Source organism: Equus przewalskii, chromosome 17 (assembly GCF_037783145.1).
Source record: "Equus przewalskii isolate Varuska chromosome 17, EquPr2, whole genome shotgun sequence".
NCBI lineage: Eukaryota > Metazoa > Chordata > Mammalia > Perissodactyla > Equidae > Equus > Equus przewalskii.
In genome coordinates this window covers 17,988,291-18,002,960 of record NC_091847.1, presented here as the reverse complement: position 1 = coordinate 18,002,960, position 14,670 = coordinate 17,988,291, and the positions used below count along the sequence as shown (strand labels likewise).

Here is a 14,670-nt window from a genome sequence, read left to right as displayed (position 1 = left end):
CTTCCGGGCCTCTTCTCTTCCTCCCCTGGACAGCAGGGACCTCAGCTTTGGCCTATTTTCCATTCTCTGATAGGGTAAATGGATGGTAGGTAAGCAAGGGTTCTTTTAAAATTTTCAAGGCTGAGTAACACATTCACGAGGCTGGGTTAATAGAAGCGTGTGAGACAGTAACGACACGCTGCTGAAAACCAGCGCTGTTGAATGTAATTTTAAAGGAGCTTGAGCTTTCTCCTCAGTGTGATGTGGGGAAAAGTAAAACGAGGCAAATGGCAAAAATAGCATTGCCACTAAAGGGCCCAGACATCCTAATGATTCTAAAATGTCATCTGAAGACAGGAGGTGAGTAGGAAGTGAACGGTGCACACTGTGGAACAGACTGCGCTCCTGGACTGTCACAAACAGTCATCAGACCACAGCTGACCAGGCAAAGAAATAATATCTTATTTACAACAAAGCAGATCTTTGGCCAAGGAGATCAATAAGTTACCAAACTAGTTTGTTCATGGCATCACACAAATGACTTGGAGGTAGAAGTGATTAGGTGTACTGGCATACGGAGAAACCGAGGCAGAAAGGAGATGCATACTCTTTTGGCTGGTGAGTATCCACTAAATGTGATGTTTAGGTGTTTACTCACGAGGATGTTACGTTGAGTGCGTAGCAGAGCTTTAATTTCCAGTAAAAAAAAAAAAAAAAAAACCATGACCTAGGACCACCTGCCAAGACAACCTCGGTGACTGTGGGCAAGCCAAACTCTCTAGTCTATTTCCTCATGTTTAAAATAAAGTTAACATTAAGACCTTCCCTGCTACCTCTTACGGCTATTGTGATAACTGAACAGGACAGCATACGTAAACACATTTTCCAAAATCGAAGTATCACACAATGATCAGAAATCGCTATTATGCCACAGAAATTCACCTACCCAGCTTCTCTCTCCTGCTTTGAAAATGAAAACATAGTCAGCCCCTTATCTAATTTTATCTTCCACTGTTTCCCAACACTTAGACAAGAGGGGTTGGTTTCTGGCTCTCTCCTGAATGTGTCATCTCCACGTCCACAGCCTGACTCTCACTCCTGTCTGTCCCACATGTCAGGTGCAGCCACACTCCATCCATCTTTCATCTCTTACATCTTTCATCACGCCTTCGCTGCTCCTTAAGCCCAAAGGAACCTTCCCCTTATCTGAACCTTGTCAGTGTCCAGTACAAACATTCTGAATGAGGAGGTGCAAAGAAAAGCTGGTTGGGGGACCAATTCCTTGAATAGCGGTGACTGGGAAGGTGGGGGAGTTAAGCACCCCAGACTTGCTGTGAAAGTTGCTGCTCTATCAGGTCTGATGCTCGAGACGGGGTCTTCCCTGTCCTGTTTGCCACCAGATCCCCAGCCCCTCGCTTGATGCCTGACACAGAGTAGGTCCTTAGTAAATAAGTTTTAAACTGTAGCAACCTTCTGCCACACTTCACTAACTTTTAAGCTACAGCTGGTCCAGAAAAACCACTGCCTAGAAATGACCTGAAGAGCTATTGCAGCATTGAAAAGAAAGCATGAGAGGTTCTGATCCCATTTTCAATGCCAATGGAAACAGATCTGTAAACAACATCACTGGTGAATTTTTACAAAACTACTAAAAACTGACCTTGGTTTCTCGGAGAAGAAACTGCAGGTCCCGTCCGCTGAGGATACCATGGTTTTTCACGTAACTGGGAATATTCTTGGTGCTGGAGCCGTAAACAGTCGCGTGCACCTCCATGTACGTGTGAATAATGTCCAAGTACATCTTCTTATTCTGAAGAGGGGACACAAGGAGAAGGCATTTCTCTTTTCATTCTCGTAACAATCTGTCTCATAACTGGAGGCCAGAGTTCTCAATATGCAGAATTTGGTAATTCAACTCCTAAAATTTCTTTCAAGAGTAATCTGACAGGATTTTGACGACAAAAACAATCATATTGCTGATGTCCACTTTTGCAAGAAGAAACATATAGCAACGTATTACTATATAATACTAATATATCACTCTGTAGTATATTATATATAATACCATATTACTATAGAACATCAATGATAGATCAAAGCTAATTGTTTTGAACTATCATTCTTGTTCTGTAAATTACCAGAGACTCAACACTTTTGCTTTTGGCTTGTCTTCTTTATGGGGGAGGAAGTTTGGGGCAGGAAAACCCAGAGAAGGCAGTCAGTTGGACTGGAACATTTATCCGGAGATGCTAAGCTGTCCCAGAGGAATACAAACATCCCCAGCCCCAGCCAATATTTCTAGTGATGATTAACTCATGTTGTCAGAACTGGATCCTACCGAATTCGAATCAGGGGGAGATGAGAGTTTCCCACAATATACATTGACACGGCAGCTGGAGAGAGAATGAGAATATCCAGGTAGACAAAAGTGGAAACAAGATTAAATGTAAAGTTTGATGAGCTCTGAAACATTCAAGAGCAGTTTTTACTTTTCTTAGAAGCAAAATAAAACCTCTTTTCTATATTTGCACGCACTGAATTTCGAGGCACATTTTCTAAATCAAAACCACCTGTGAAGCGGAAGCAAGCTCACTTTCCCATCCTCTCCACATTTCCGTGTGACTAAGTTGAACAAGCTGGATTTTGTAGGTTGCTTCTCTTTTTTTTTTTTCTTTGGAAATTTGAAAGATTCAAGTTCTGTAACGTTTTCCAGTTGTATGAAAGTGGGACAAGGTTTTCCCATTCTAAGCCTGTTTTCACACACTCCAGGAAAATGTAATTATAGCCAGTTTTGTGACTTCAGACCGCAAAGGACACGGGGATGTGGCATCAGCAGCCACAGTGTGCAGAGAAGGGGAAGCGGGCCCCGATGAGAGGAGGAGGGGCAACACCTCTTCTCGGCCTTGCCTGGAGGGACACCCTTACTCTGACTTGGGGGGCAGCTCCTCACAGTACCAGGAGCCGGGTTCAGGGTCTGCCGTCTGCCATTCACTGCCTGGTGGAGAACATTACAAAGGATTCTCAACTTTGGGGGAAATATGTTTCAAATCCTGTATCAAAAGTCCTCATGACTGGAAAACCAGTATAGTCTACACTCTCCAGGCACCAGGATGATTTTGTTCGGAGTCAACCAAGTCCATCCCTGCCCCCAATGTAGGAATAAAATGAAGACCTGGGATGAAAGTTTAATTTCATGCCATGTTTTGTGTGGCTGGAAGATGCTCAGTTTATTACTTCAGAGATGCAGACCCTTGAATCAGTGCAGAGGTGACTAAGAACCGTTTATAAACCACGACTTCCCATTCACAGCTGGAGCCGAATTTAAGATCGCTTCCCTGGTGTAAGTTAACTTGAGGGGTTCTATGATAGAGTTCTTGTGCTAGACATACCCGATTAACTCCTGTCCCCGTGAACCCCATTCTCAGCGACTCCATCCCCATCCATAGCCCCTGGTAGGTAGGGCAGGGGGTTCTGCAACCCTGTCCCTGTCCCTGCTGACCAGCCCAAGGTGTGTCTGACCTGAGGGGGACCCATTCCTAGGCTGGCCAGCAGCCTGGGACAGTGTGGCCAGGCTGAGAAAGAAGAGTTGAGTCAATCAGACCCTGTCTCAGGAGCTCAGAATCCTGTACACAGAGAGATCACTGCCAGATGGCCATGGGCTTTAGAGCAAAAAGGTCATTCAGTGTTGGAGTCCGGGTAATTACGGGCCAGATACAAGCTGTGAGGAAGCCAGCTGACAGTTTTGGGGGTTGGGGGTGGAAATAGAACCAGTAAGAGCTGAAAGAAAGGACAGAAGATGACAGAGACAGACAGGTGGTCATAAGAGGAACCCAGAGTGACTAAGACCTAGACATCACCCCTGCAAGCATGATGGTGGGGTGGAGAGGAAAGAGGAAGAAGAGGAGGAGGAAGAAGACAGAGAAAAGAAAGGAGAGAGACAGGAGAGAAAACCAGGGCCCAGAGCTGCTTCTGGGTCCTGCCCCACCCACGGCTGTCGTGTATCCTAAATTCCCGTCTTTCTGGATTCCTACAATATAGCAGCTACCCACCTCTCCCCGCCACACGCACACTTTTACTTGAGCTACTCTGGGTGGATTGTCATCATCCATGAGGACGCCTGTCAGGACATCCTGTGGCCTTTTCCTCAGGGACTGGGGTGGAGGATGAGGCAGGCATCTTTCCTTTAAGAAAAAGGAGGCATTTCCTTGTGAAAAGCCAGCTGCTAACTAGCGAAGATGCACCAAGGTCTGCAGTGAGCTACAAAGGGGAACATCAACGGCCCATCTGGTTCCTGTCCTGGAGAATACTCAGTGTAGACCGTCTCAAGATTAGGAGTCCCAGATCGAAAGCCTGGGAAGGGAACAATTACTAGGATACACAGGTACTGTCGTCAGTCCCAGAAAAGGTTGGGGCTCCTCAAAGTATAACAAGCGGGCAAGTTCAGGCAAATGTAAAGAAGTATGTGCAAAGACTAGTAAAGTCTATGAACTCATTAACGTTAAAGCATGGTAAAGTCTGAAAGTAGAAATTACCTTCAGAGAGGACTTAAGTAATTTCATAAATGGGAAAATCACAACAGGTTATTAGAGGAAAAAAATTGTTTCAAACATAACTCTAACCTCTGAAGTTGACATCGCAATTAGGAGATTCCAGCCCAGGTCTCTTGTTGTCACTTGTCAGAGTTCTGTAGAAACCTGGCAAGGGTGAACCATGCTACGGATTCCAGGTAAAGGTGCCAAAGGAGCCACTCACACGGAGCTGCCCCACTTCCCAAAGGTAAGGCTCACTGGATGCTAAGGGAACGCAATCTCCAACCCGAATTTTGGGTCAAAAATCTGACTGCCTCCTGAACCTCTCCACCTGGGTGTGCTGCAGGTACTTCAACACATCAGGTCAAAAAGGGAATCCATCATCTCACTTTCCCAGAACAGCATCACCCTGTGTCCTCCTGTTCTCAGCGACTAGCATTAGTCTCCCAGCCAGGTACCTGCACCAGAATCACACTTGTCATTTCACACATCAAATTAGTCAGAAGCCCTGTTGACTCTCCCTCCATAATATCAAATTTGTCTCCTCCTCTCCAGGCTTTGATCTTCGCTCACCTGGACTATGCCAGAGTTAACACAACCAGCATCCTGACACATCTCCCTGTGGCCCAAAAGGTGATGCAACTTGTCTGTGGTTTCTACAAGTAAGCAGCAGCGTTGAGACTGATTGCAAAACACTTTGTATGGCTCAATGCCTTTTTGTATTTTTGCTGGGAAAGATTTACCCTGAGCTAACACCCGTTGCCAATCTTCCTTTTTTTTCCTCCCCAAAACCCCAGGACATAGTTGTATATTCTAGTTGTAAGTCCTTCTAACTCCTCTATGTGAGCTGCTGCCACAGCATGGCTACCGACAGATGAGTGGTGCGCTTCTACAACTGGGAACCGAACCCGGGCTGCCAAAGCGGTGAGCGTGCCAAACTTTAACCACTAGGCTATCAGGGCTGGCTCTCAATGCCATTTTTTTTTAAGCATGAAAAGCAATATTATTCAATATTATGCATATGGACAATATTTTTACATATGGACATCTGTAGTTAAGTACAAAGATACACACAGGGATGACAGACATCAACTTCTGGATATTGATTACCACGGTGGGGAAGGAGTGTTTGGGGAGGTGGATGGAGCGCTAATGAAATTCATCATATATCATTTCTCTGTTAAAGAAAAGTATTGCAAAATATTAACATATATCTCCAGGTGGTGGGTATATTTGCCACATTTCACAATTAAATTGAAAATTTTAAATATATGCAATCAAGAAAAAACAGAAATCAGTCTGTACAACACCAAGGCTTGCACCACTGCCACCATGCTGGAGGGTTCTGTTCTTGCCATAGAGAGGTTCAAAGGACCCCCTTCTGTCTTCAATGTGTGTTGCTATCATTTGTGCTTAAGGAATAGGGTGCTGAGGTTTTTTATATTAAGCTTGTCCTGCCTGCCTTTCCCCAACCCATGGGAGGGCCCAAAGTGGGGCGGGGAGAGAGGGAGTGTGTGTGTGCAGGGGTGAGGGCATTTGCTAGCGTACCCCTCCCTCCCATCTTTGACACCCAGGCCCAGGGTGAAGGTGGCACCATGGAACTGGGTCTCCTATTGATCCAAGAACTGGATCAAGATCACTCTCTAGAAAGCTTTCACCTCTCTGACGTAAGAGACCAAGGTCAAAGAAAACTATCTACTCCCAAAACCCTATCACCTACAAATTTGTTGAGACACAGTCCAAATGGGCCTGGCACTGAGTATCACACCACAGCGTGCCACCACCCCTGTCTCAGAGCCATGAGAAATGTGTCCAAAAGCAACTAGCTGCCCCACAATGCTTTCACTCTCTAGTTCAATTTAAATTCCCATTGAAAACAACCAATCAAACTGATTAAAATTTAAATCTACCTAAGCTCATCTGGAGGTGGGGGGAAGGGAAGATTCAAATGCAAAGAGGAGAGGAGAGCAGAGCGGGCTGGAGTAGAGGAGCAGCGTTTTCAGGGCGTCTGCAGCTGCTTATGGTTGTAGCTGGAGGCAGGGACATTTGCAGAACTGGGCGTCAGATATTCAGAGCTTGAACAGAGAGCTTTAGGAAAACAATTCATCTAAAGCAACACTAGTGTGAGTTGGCGGCAGGGAGAGCTGGAATACAGAACGGGAGATGAGATCTTTCTTTTCTTGCTGGTGAATTAGGGGTGTAGGAATGTACTTTGGTAAATGGCAGTATTCTGAGCTTCTGGTTGCAGTGGATGTTATGTTCTTCTCTCCGGAGCCACACCTTGGCTCCCCACTGCAGACACACACATCCCTTCTCCCAGACTCCATTTCCCCTCATCCACATGGCATCTTGCGACCCGCCATTTTCTAAAAAAAACAGTTCTGCAGCCCTGCCCAGAGTTGGTTGGTCCATGGAGAGCACCTGGCGAGTGCTGAGCCAGGGGGCTTCCTCCCAAGGAAGAGCCGAATGGGTGTGGAGGGGTCAATCCGTCTCCAGAGTCAAAGCAGAGAACTGCCAAACCAGGCTGCTGAAGCAAGCATGCGCCCAGCCCGCAAGGAGGGCCGGCTCCAGACAGAGAAAAAGTAAATCTTCACAGAGGACCAAATGCGAGAGAGTGCAGGGTCTGCAGTCATGTGTATCCCCGCCCTTCCCAGGGATCCCGGAGCCGGCCAATCCCCACTGTGGCCTACGCTACTGAAGCTGGGCTTCCTTCCATCATTTCAGCAGTAAGAGTCCTGACGAGTAGGCTTGTGATTATTTTGATCACGGATTTTTAATCATTTTTAAGTACTAGCTTCCACTTCCTCCCCTACATATACAGAAAAAACTAGCCGCAGAAGCTCTTCACTAATTACTACTGTGAGGTAACCCTTTGAAAGATTGAGCCTGGACTTGTCTACTAATGAAGATCTTGTGAATCTTTCTCTACCACCAGCCTCCTCCATTCACTCTGGTCCATCCCTTCCTGCTTGAACTACTGTCAAAATCTCCAAGCCAAGTTCCTGTCTGAATCGTGACATAACCTTACAAGTCGCCTCAGATTCCCCTGATCGCCGGCTCTACTTTCTCCTTCTCAGTCGGTGCTCACACAGACTAGGCTGCCCTCCACTGTTAGACTGGGAAGAAGCTACACCATGGGATGGAGGGCATGGGGCCCCCGCTCCTGAACAGCATCGCAGAAGTACAGGCGCGTTAGTTCACTGTGAGGTAAACCAGGGCCAAAGAGAAACAGGAAACGGGAGGGAGCAAGGGAAATACTGTCAGCCCTTTCTATCTGCTGTTTCTCCATCCGCGGACTCAACCAACCACAAATAGCATATTAGGTTTGTGATCTGAAGTTGCTTGAATCCACGGATGTGGATGCGAAGGGCCGACTAAGGGATTTGAGCATCCTCAGATTTTGCTATCTGTGGGGATCCTGGAACTAACCCTCTGTAGACACTGAGGGAAAACTGTAAAACCACCCTCTTTTCTCTTTTCTACAGACTATTCCAAGGTGGAATTCCTCCTTGCAAACCTTCCAGGGAGTCCAGAGTGCCCAGCGCTCATGCTGCTGTGTCTGTGTGGCTCCGGGTAAGCAGGGCACAGCATGGTCACACACTCCATCACATTGCCTTGGCCTCACATCCCTCTTCCTTCATCCTTACTGCCCTGGGCTTGCATGCCCTTCCCCAATAAGTGGTAATACTTGAATCTTTGCCTCAGGCCCTGCTTTCCAGAGGCCTGAGGCTAAGATACTGTTTCTAAGCTCTCACCCCTTCAATCTGTCCTCTTCAGTGCCACTAGTTTCTAAAAATGAAGATTTAGTTTCCCTATATAAAGTCTTCAAAGGCTCCTCCCCTATGCACACAAGGCTCTTCACAATCTGGGCTCGTACAAGCTCTCCAGCTTTAGCACGTACTATTTCTCTGCTCTACTTACACTGAACTTATTCCTCACTCCCAAACCTCTCCTGCTCCGTCATACATCTGGCCTGTCATTGCCCTCCCCCAAACGCCCTTCCTTCCTCTCTCCTTTTCTCTCCTGTATGGACTCCTTCCCTTCATCCTTTACACATCAGTGTTCCTGAGCTCTCTCAGCTGCCGTTACTGCTACCTCCTCTGTGCCCCTTAGGATTGTTAAATTAATTAAAGAAGGAAGCCATTGGACTCAGGTGGCTCTTATGCTGTGATGACCTATGTAAGCAAATCAAAATCCAAGCCTGTCAATGCCTCAAGGTCACGAAATCAAAACGTTAAGGCCAACCAATCACAAACAGCGAACTAGGCTTTAAGCTGCAGTCAATCAGATAACTTCCTTTCTCTGCTTCTGCACTTTCTCCACATTAAGTCTCTCCGCTGGCTCCTGTCAGAGGAGCACTCCTAACTACTTCTGGTTTGGGGCTGCCTGATTCGCAGTGATTTTTGCTCAAATAAACTCTTAAAATTTTTAACATGCCTCAGTTTGTCTTTTAACAGCGTCTTCCTGCTTGGCCTTTGGGGGTTGCACTGTCACTGTGTGTGTCCACCCTGTGGGACTGTGAACTTCCCAGGGGCAGGGCACGGTGGGTTCAGTGTCTGTGGAGGCCTGGCATGGAGCAGATCACGCACAGCCTAGTTCCTTCAGACTCCCACCGTGGGCCTGCGCAGCTTCCCACCCTGTCTCAGGAGCCGAATTTTTCTACAACAAAACCTTCTCCCAGCAAATGAGCTTAAGGTTCGTGACTTTACCCAAGGGTGTATTTTAATGAAAATAAAATAAAAGGACAGCTGCAAACCTTAAAAGATGTATTTCGCAGTTGATCCATCGTCTTTTCAACACAGCTACCAAGAGTAAGGTTCTCTCTCAGGAGTTGTGAGGTGAAAGGAGGGGAGGGAGGGAGAGAGGGAAACAAAAGGACACTACCTCCTCTGTCTGCTCCTGAAGTCTAAAATTCAATGAGGATGAACAATTCTTTTATTCCAAGATTAGAAGTTCTAAAATGCAAATCTCTGTGAATTTCAGCAGTGATGCAGAAACAATTTACATTACAGAATAATCTAGACTTTGCAGTCCTTGGATCATTTATTTCAAGTAACCTCTCAAGGTTAAGGTGTGTGTGAGGGGTCCTCGCTGTGTCCCACTCACGCCTCTTAGAGCTCTAGAAGACTCTGGCCAGTTAAGATTCTCAGAAGCCTGTCCACTTCTGACCCTTCCTGCCAAAATCGTTACCCCTTTAGGAGAAAGGATGGTGCTTAGTAATTATAGTGGCAATAATCAGGGGAATCTTGTCTCTAGGCTGGCGTATGGTCCACCTATGGGCCCAGGGGCAAAAAAAGAAGGGAATCTGCTTCCTTTTGCTGCACTGGGCTCCACACTTATTCTTGACTGGACCTCATCTGATATAAATTACTCTCCTAGGGCAATGGGTTAACAGTTGTACGTAAGGCTGCACTCAAATGTGATATGAGTGGTTTTAGAAGCTACCTACCTTTCAGTTTGGGGAGGAGGACAAAGAATGGATGGGGAGCAAGTGAAAGGGAGTAATATTCACAAGTATGTTATTCTTCTTTATTGTGTGGTTAAGTGAAAATTTTGGTCTCTGGCCTAAAGAAAGAAACCAGGAGATTTCCAAGGCTAAATGGGTAATGTGGAAAGAGCAATCAGCCCTGTTTTTTGCAACTTGAAGGATCTATAAATGGGGATATCTCTTCCCGAGTATATCAGACATCTACTGTACGTGCAGTGCTGAGGTGGAATTGGGAATAATAAAATGCACGTAAAAGCCGTTTACATATGTAGCCTTATTTCAAAATACATGGTGCTAATAATGCCCCCAACTATAAAATGTCCCGAGACGGCAGAGCCTCCAGTTCACTGTACAGCTTGAACGAATGCCCATGCCCCTCCAGATCTCTCCGTCTGAGCCGGCTGGTCAGTCAGTATGCTTCCCCATTTCCCAGCACTTGCAGGTTTCAGGATTTCTCTGCCTCAGCACTGGAGCTTTCTGCTATTTAACGAAAGCCTCTTAAAGGATCCTGGGGATCTGCCAGCCAGTTTGTGAAAACAAGCAGCCCTTTGACATGACCTCCTTTCTGCTTTGAGAGGGCAGGAGGTCTTCAAATTGTAAAGCCGGTTTCTCTCCCCCGCAATGTAAATGCCTCACTTAACGGATAACGATGCCCCTTACTCTACTGTGACCGCTGCAGACCTAAAGCAACAAAGCCCACCAGCTATGCTGCTGTGCTTGGAAAACAGGCTAAAAGGTTGAAAATAGACCACTGTGGCCTAAATATGTCAACAGACTCTTCCAGGAGCTTTGTTATCAGCTCTATCTGAGCAGTGATCACAGAAAACAGAGCACTCCGTGACAAAGAGAAGGCTGTCACAATGCAAGGTTAGAAAACTAAGAGGCTGCCTTGGCAGAACTCAAGTTGCATTTTCTTCTAGAACCTCCACAAGGTCCTGGAATTGTGGATTGAATGGACTTGACCTCAGAGTCTCATCCATTCCTGAAAAAGTGGAAGAGAGGATATTCTGAAGGGCTCTGGCCAGCGCGTGACAATCAGCTGCTGTCTAAGGGCAAAGGAGAACTGGCCACTCGGCAGGACCACCCTGTGCATCTCCAGGGAAGGATTTCAGAGCACTGGGGCTGGCGCCGCCTCAGCAGAGCAGCACGGTCACATGGCTGGATGGTATAACGGGGGTGAACATGGGGCTTCTCCTGCCAAGTACACTGAGGCCCCAAAGGCCAGCAGTCAAACAACAGGTACCAGGTGACCCCAAAGCGAGTGGCCAGCTCACCTCCCCACACCCTGAGAGAGGAGGAGAGAGGCCTTCTTTGGGGAGCTGTTGGCTGGTTTCCTTTCCTTACCTAAACAGGTTAGAAGGGCCTCAGCGGACCGTTTGCAGAGCTTCACCTGCATCCCTGGGAATCTCTGGGACACGTGCATCAGTGCCACACCCAAACCTCAAAATGCTAATGGTCAGAGACGGGGGCTGGGAGGGTGTCCTGAAGGAGGAGCTGTGAGCGGGGCCTGCTTCAGGATGGGTCAGAGCTCCCAGTTTCTCAAAGGAATGGACGATGTGTTTGCCTTGGTGCAGGTGTGGACCACAGAAAGAAGGGTGCCCAATTGGGTCCTACTGGGAAGGGCTCCATCCAAGGGGGATGGAAGGAGTGTGGGCTGTGGGAAACTCGTGCTGAGAAGGAGCCACACGACCAGCCAGAGGCAGTGTTGCCTGTATGAAGGTAACACATTAGGGCAGGTGAGTCATCCATGGGAGGAGGAGGGACCCAAAGACCCACAATAGTCCAGCCAGAGAAAAGCTCCAGCGTCAGACACCTGCTGAGACCAGAGAGCACTGATACTAGACGGTGCCAGTCCTGTTCATGCAAGACCTTACCCGCCCTCCCCCCGTCTCGGCTCTCTCCCCACTGTATCCATGGAGGCACTGTCAGCAGCCTGGTTTGCGAGACAGAGAGATGGTGGGAGGGTGAGAAGGTAACCTGCAGGCTGGGGAAGCAGAGAAGACCACACGTCCCCACCTCCACCTCAGGCTTCCTAGGCGAAGCAGCACTTAGAAGTGGGAGGGAAGCAGCTTGACTTGAAATGGTGTTCCGTTTCCACCATTAAAACTAAAGTGGATACTTCAGATCTCGCACTTGGATTGTTCATGGGACTAAAAGTAACAGATGGGTTTTTTATTATCTGCAAGTTACAGGACCTGTCCAAAATTATATCCAAGGGGCAGAAAAGACAAACTCTATAGTTTAAGGGAGAAAGAAGCTGTTCCTTGCTTGAATTCAATGGAGTCCCACTCTCTCCACCTAATGGTTACATACATATACAAGGTGATTTTAGGTAGAACACGGATGAAAATGTTTAATAGTTGTAAATCAATTTATATGTGGTTTAGAAGAACATAAGTAACATATCCACGTGATTTCATGGATATTAATTGCTTACAACAAAGCTAAAGTAGTTCTTTAAAAAGTGATTCCATTAAAAATATTACATAATTAATAGACCAGGTGGGGTATGGATAAAACAAAAGTCACGATTTGGTGTGGATGACAAGTTTGGAAATTAATGCCTAGAAGTGTGTGGTGGAGATCCTCATTTTATAGATGATGACACTGAGAGTAAGGAAGGACCACATTCTGTCATCCCACCCAGCACAGTGGCAGCAAGCCCAGGGCCAGGGGACTCAAGGTCACTCCCTTCACTCCATTTATCAGGCGGGAGGAACAGAGAAAGGCAAGCCAGAGAGTCCAAGGAAAAGAAGGTGAGACACTATTTTCACTTAATGTTGTCTCACTCTGCAGAAGTCCAGGGATGGAAAGCTTCCTCATAAGCTAGCCTTCCAGCCTGCAGCAGCTGTCAACGGCACTTCCTCAGCAAACACCGCGCATGGAGTTACTTCCCCCAGGCTTGCCCGGAATGACCTTCTCCCCTGTGAATTTCTCAAGTTATCTGAAGAAAAGTCTTTTTCTTGGGCCAGGCTGTGCCAGGCTTTTCAAGGGGAAGTGTCCGGGAGATAGGAGGCCCGGGTACGAGCTTGAGCTCTCCCAGAACTGCCTGATAAACCTGCACAACCTACTTCATCTTTTGCAACTTTAAGGTCCTCAGTTGTAAAATAAGGGGCTTAATGGTTTGCAGGTCCTTTGAGCCCTGAAGTCCGTGATTTTTTATTTATGACTTAAAGCACCTTTGCCTGTTTTCCCAAGGGTGACACCTATCAGTCTGCAAAGGCAAGGAGGTGTAGTGGCTGCCGATGGCCACCCAGCTCACCGTCCCTGGGGGTTTAGCACTGGCTGTCAATCTCACAACTGCCTCCCCTCCAGAGACCTGCCCTCCCCTGAGGAGGGTCAGGGGGTTACAAAGGCAGACCCCTTGTCTCAAGGTGAGGCCAGGCGTGGAACAACTTTTTCCCCACTTCCACTTTCCCAAAGAGTCAGACTGAGGCTGCTCTCCAACTGAAAACCCGTGGTGTACCTGGAGGATCGGACACCCATAGGGGATCATTTGTTAAGTCCCCTCCTTTAGGATTTAGGATCCCCTCCTTTAGACCAAAGACGATTTTCAATAATAACCATAAAGTGAAATATATAATAATAGTGGTGAGAAAAGAAATGTAGACTGTGAAGATTTTCTTTTCTGAACTTCATTTACATATCTATATAATCATGTCAATAAAGAATACAAATATTACCATGTGAAAAAAACAGATTAATACTTTTTAATCACTTTAATGTGTTTTTCTATAAAAAGGGAAAAAATTCTATTGGTCTCTCTCAGTAACGAACAGTTCAATTTTCTGTTTTCGAGTGTTAACTTCTGAAGATGTGTCATTGATTCCATCGAAATCAATGCTCTTCACACATTCATGTTAACAGACAGTGTAGCCACAGTTGTCCACTATCTTCACTCATAATTTATTGAGGAACACTTTTTATTAATTTCAAAAAGGCATCTTTCAGATGAAGCAAGATATACAAATAACACACAAAGTGACTGGCAGAATATATATCCAACTTGGTCACTGCTGTGCTCCCGGAAGGAGAAGTAATAGTTTTCTTGCAATTTTCAATTTTTCCGAATGTAATTACATTACCATCGGGGATGGGGGTCGGGGTGGGGGGAGTTGGAAAGGAGAACGACTGTCTCCAAAATCACATTTGGGAGCCCTGCATGGCACAGTCCACATATGGTGACTACGTAGGAATCTGGGAGGGGGATACATGGAGAAGGCCCTATTTTGTTGGGAAATCAGGACTGGGCACACCTTCGTCTTTCATCCTAAGGAGACAGGGTATCTCAGAGGCCTCACCCTCCCGCCAGCCTCTCCCAGCTCGGAATAAGAAGGGAAGCTTGAACCTAATGAAGCACACACACAGGGCAGGAGTTCACATTGCACTGAATGCGGGACCCTGTAGAAGCAGAGTGGGGGTGACTGATCCCATCAATTTGATTCCGAATTATAAAAACACAAGACCAGGCCACTGTGTTGTGGAGAAACACAGCAACACGCACTCTGGGACTGAAAAGAGGTTCATTTAGTGCTTAATTTACTATAAGAGGATTAATAAAATGATTCTATGATAGCATTTGGAGGTGTCCTTCTCTTTGGAGCTCTAATTAATAATAAAAAGCACCTCTTTGGGGATCCCAGGAGAGCCAAACAGATTCAGGCAGGTCACAAA

General features: G+C 46.6%; 1 protein-coding gene across 6 annotated transcripts in view; it reads right to left on the bottom strand.

Annotated features, from left to right (window-relative positions):
* The window catches only part of MGAT5 (alpha-1,6-mannosylglycoprotein 6-beta-N-acetylglucosaminyltransferase), a 334,592-nt gene that overhangs the window by 46,196 nt on the left and 273,726 nt on the right, over positions 1–14,670 (bottom strand). For all 6 annotated transcript variants that reach the window (XM_070581231.1, XM_070581232.1, XM_070581230.1 and 3 more), the window contains one exon: positions 1,640–1,789. In XM_070581231.1, coding sequence (XP_070437332.1) covers positions 1,640–1,789 — 150 coding nt within the window. The remainder of the gene's footprint in view (positions 1–1,639; positions 1,790–14,670) is intronic.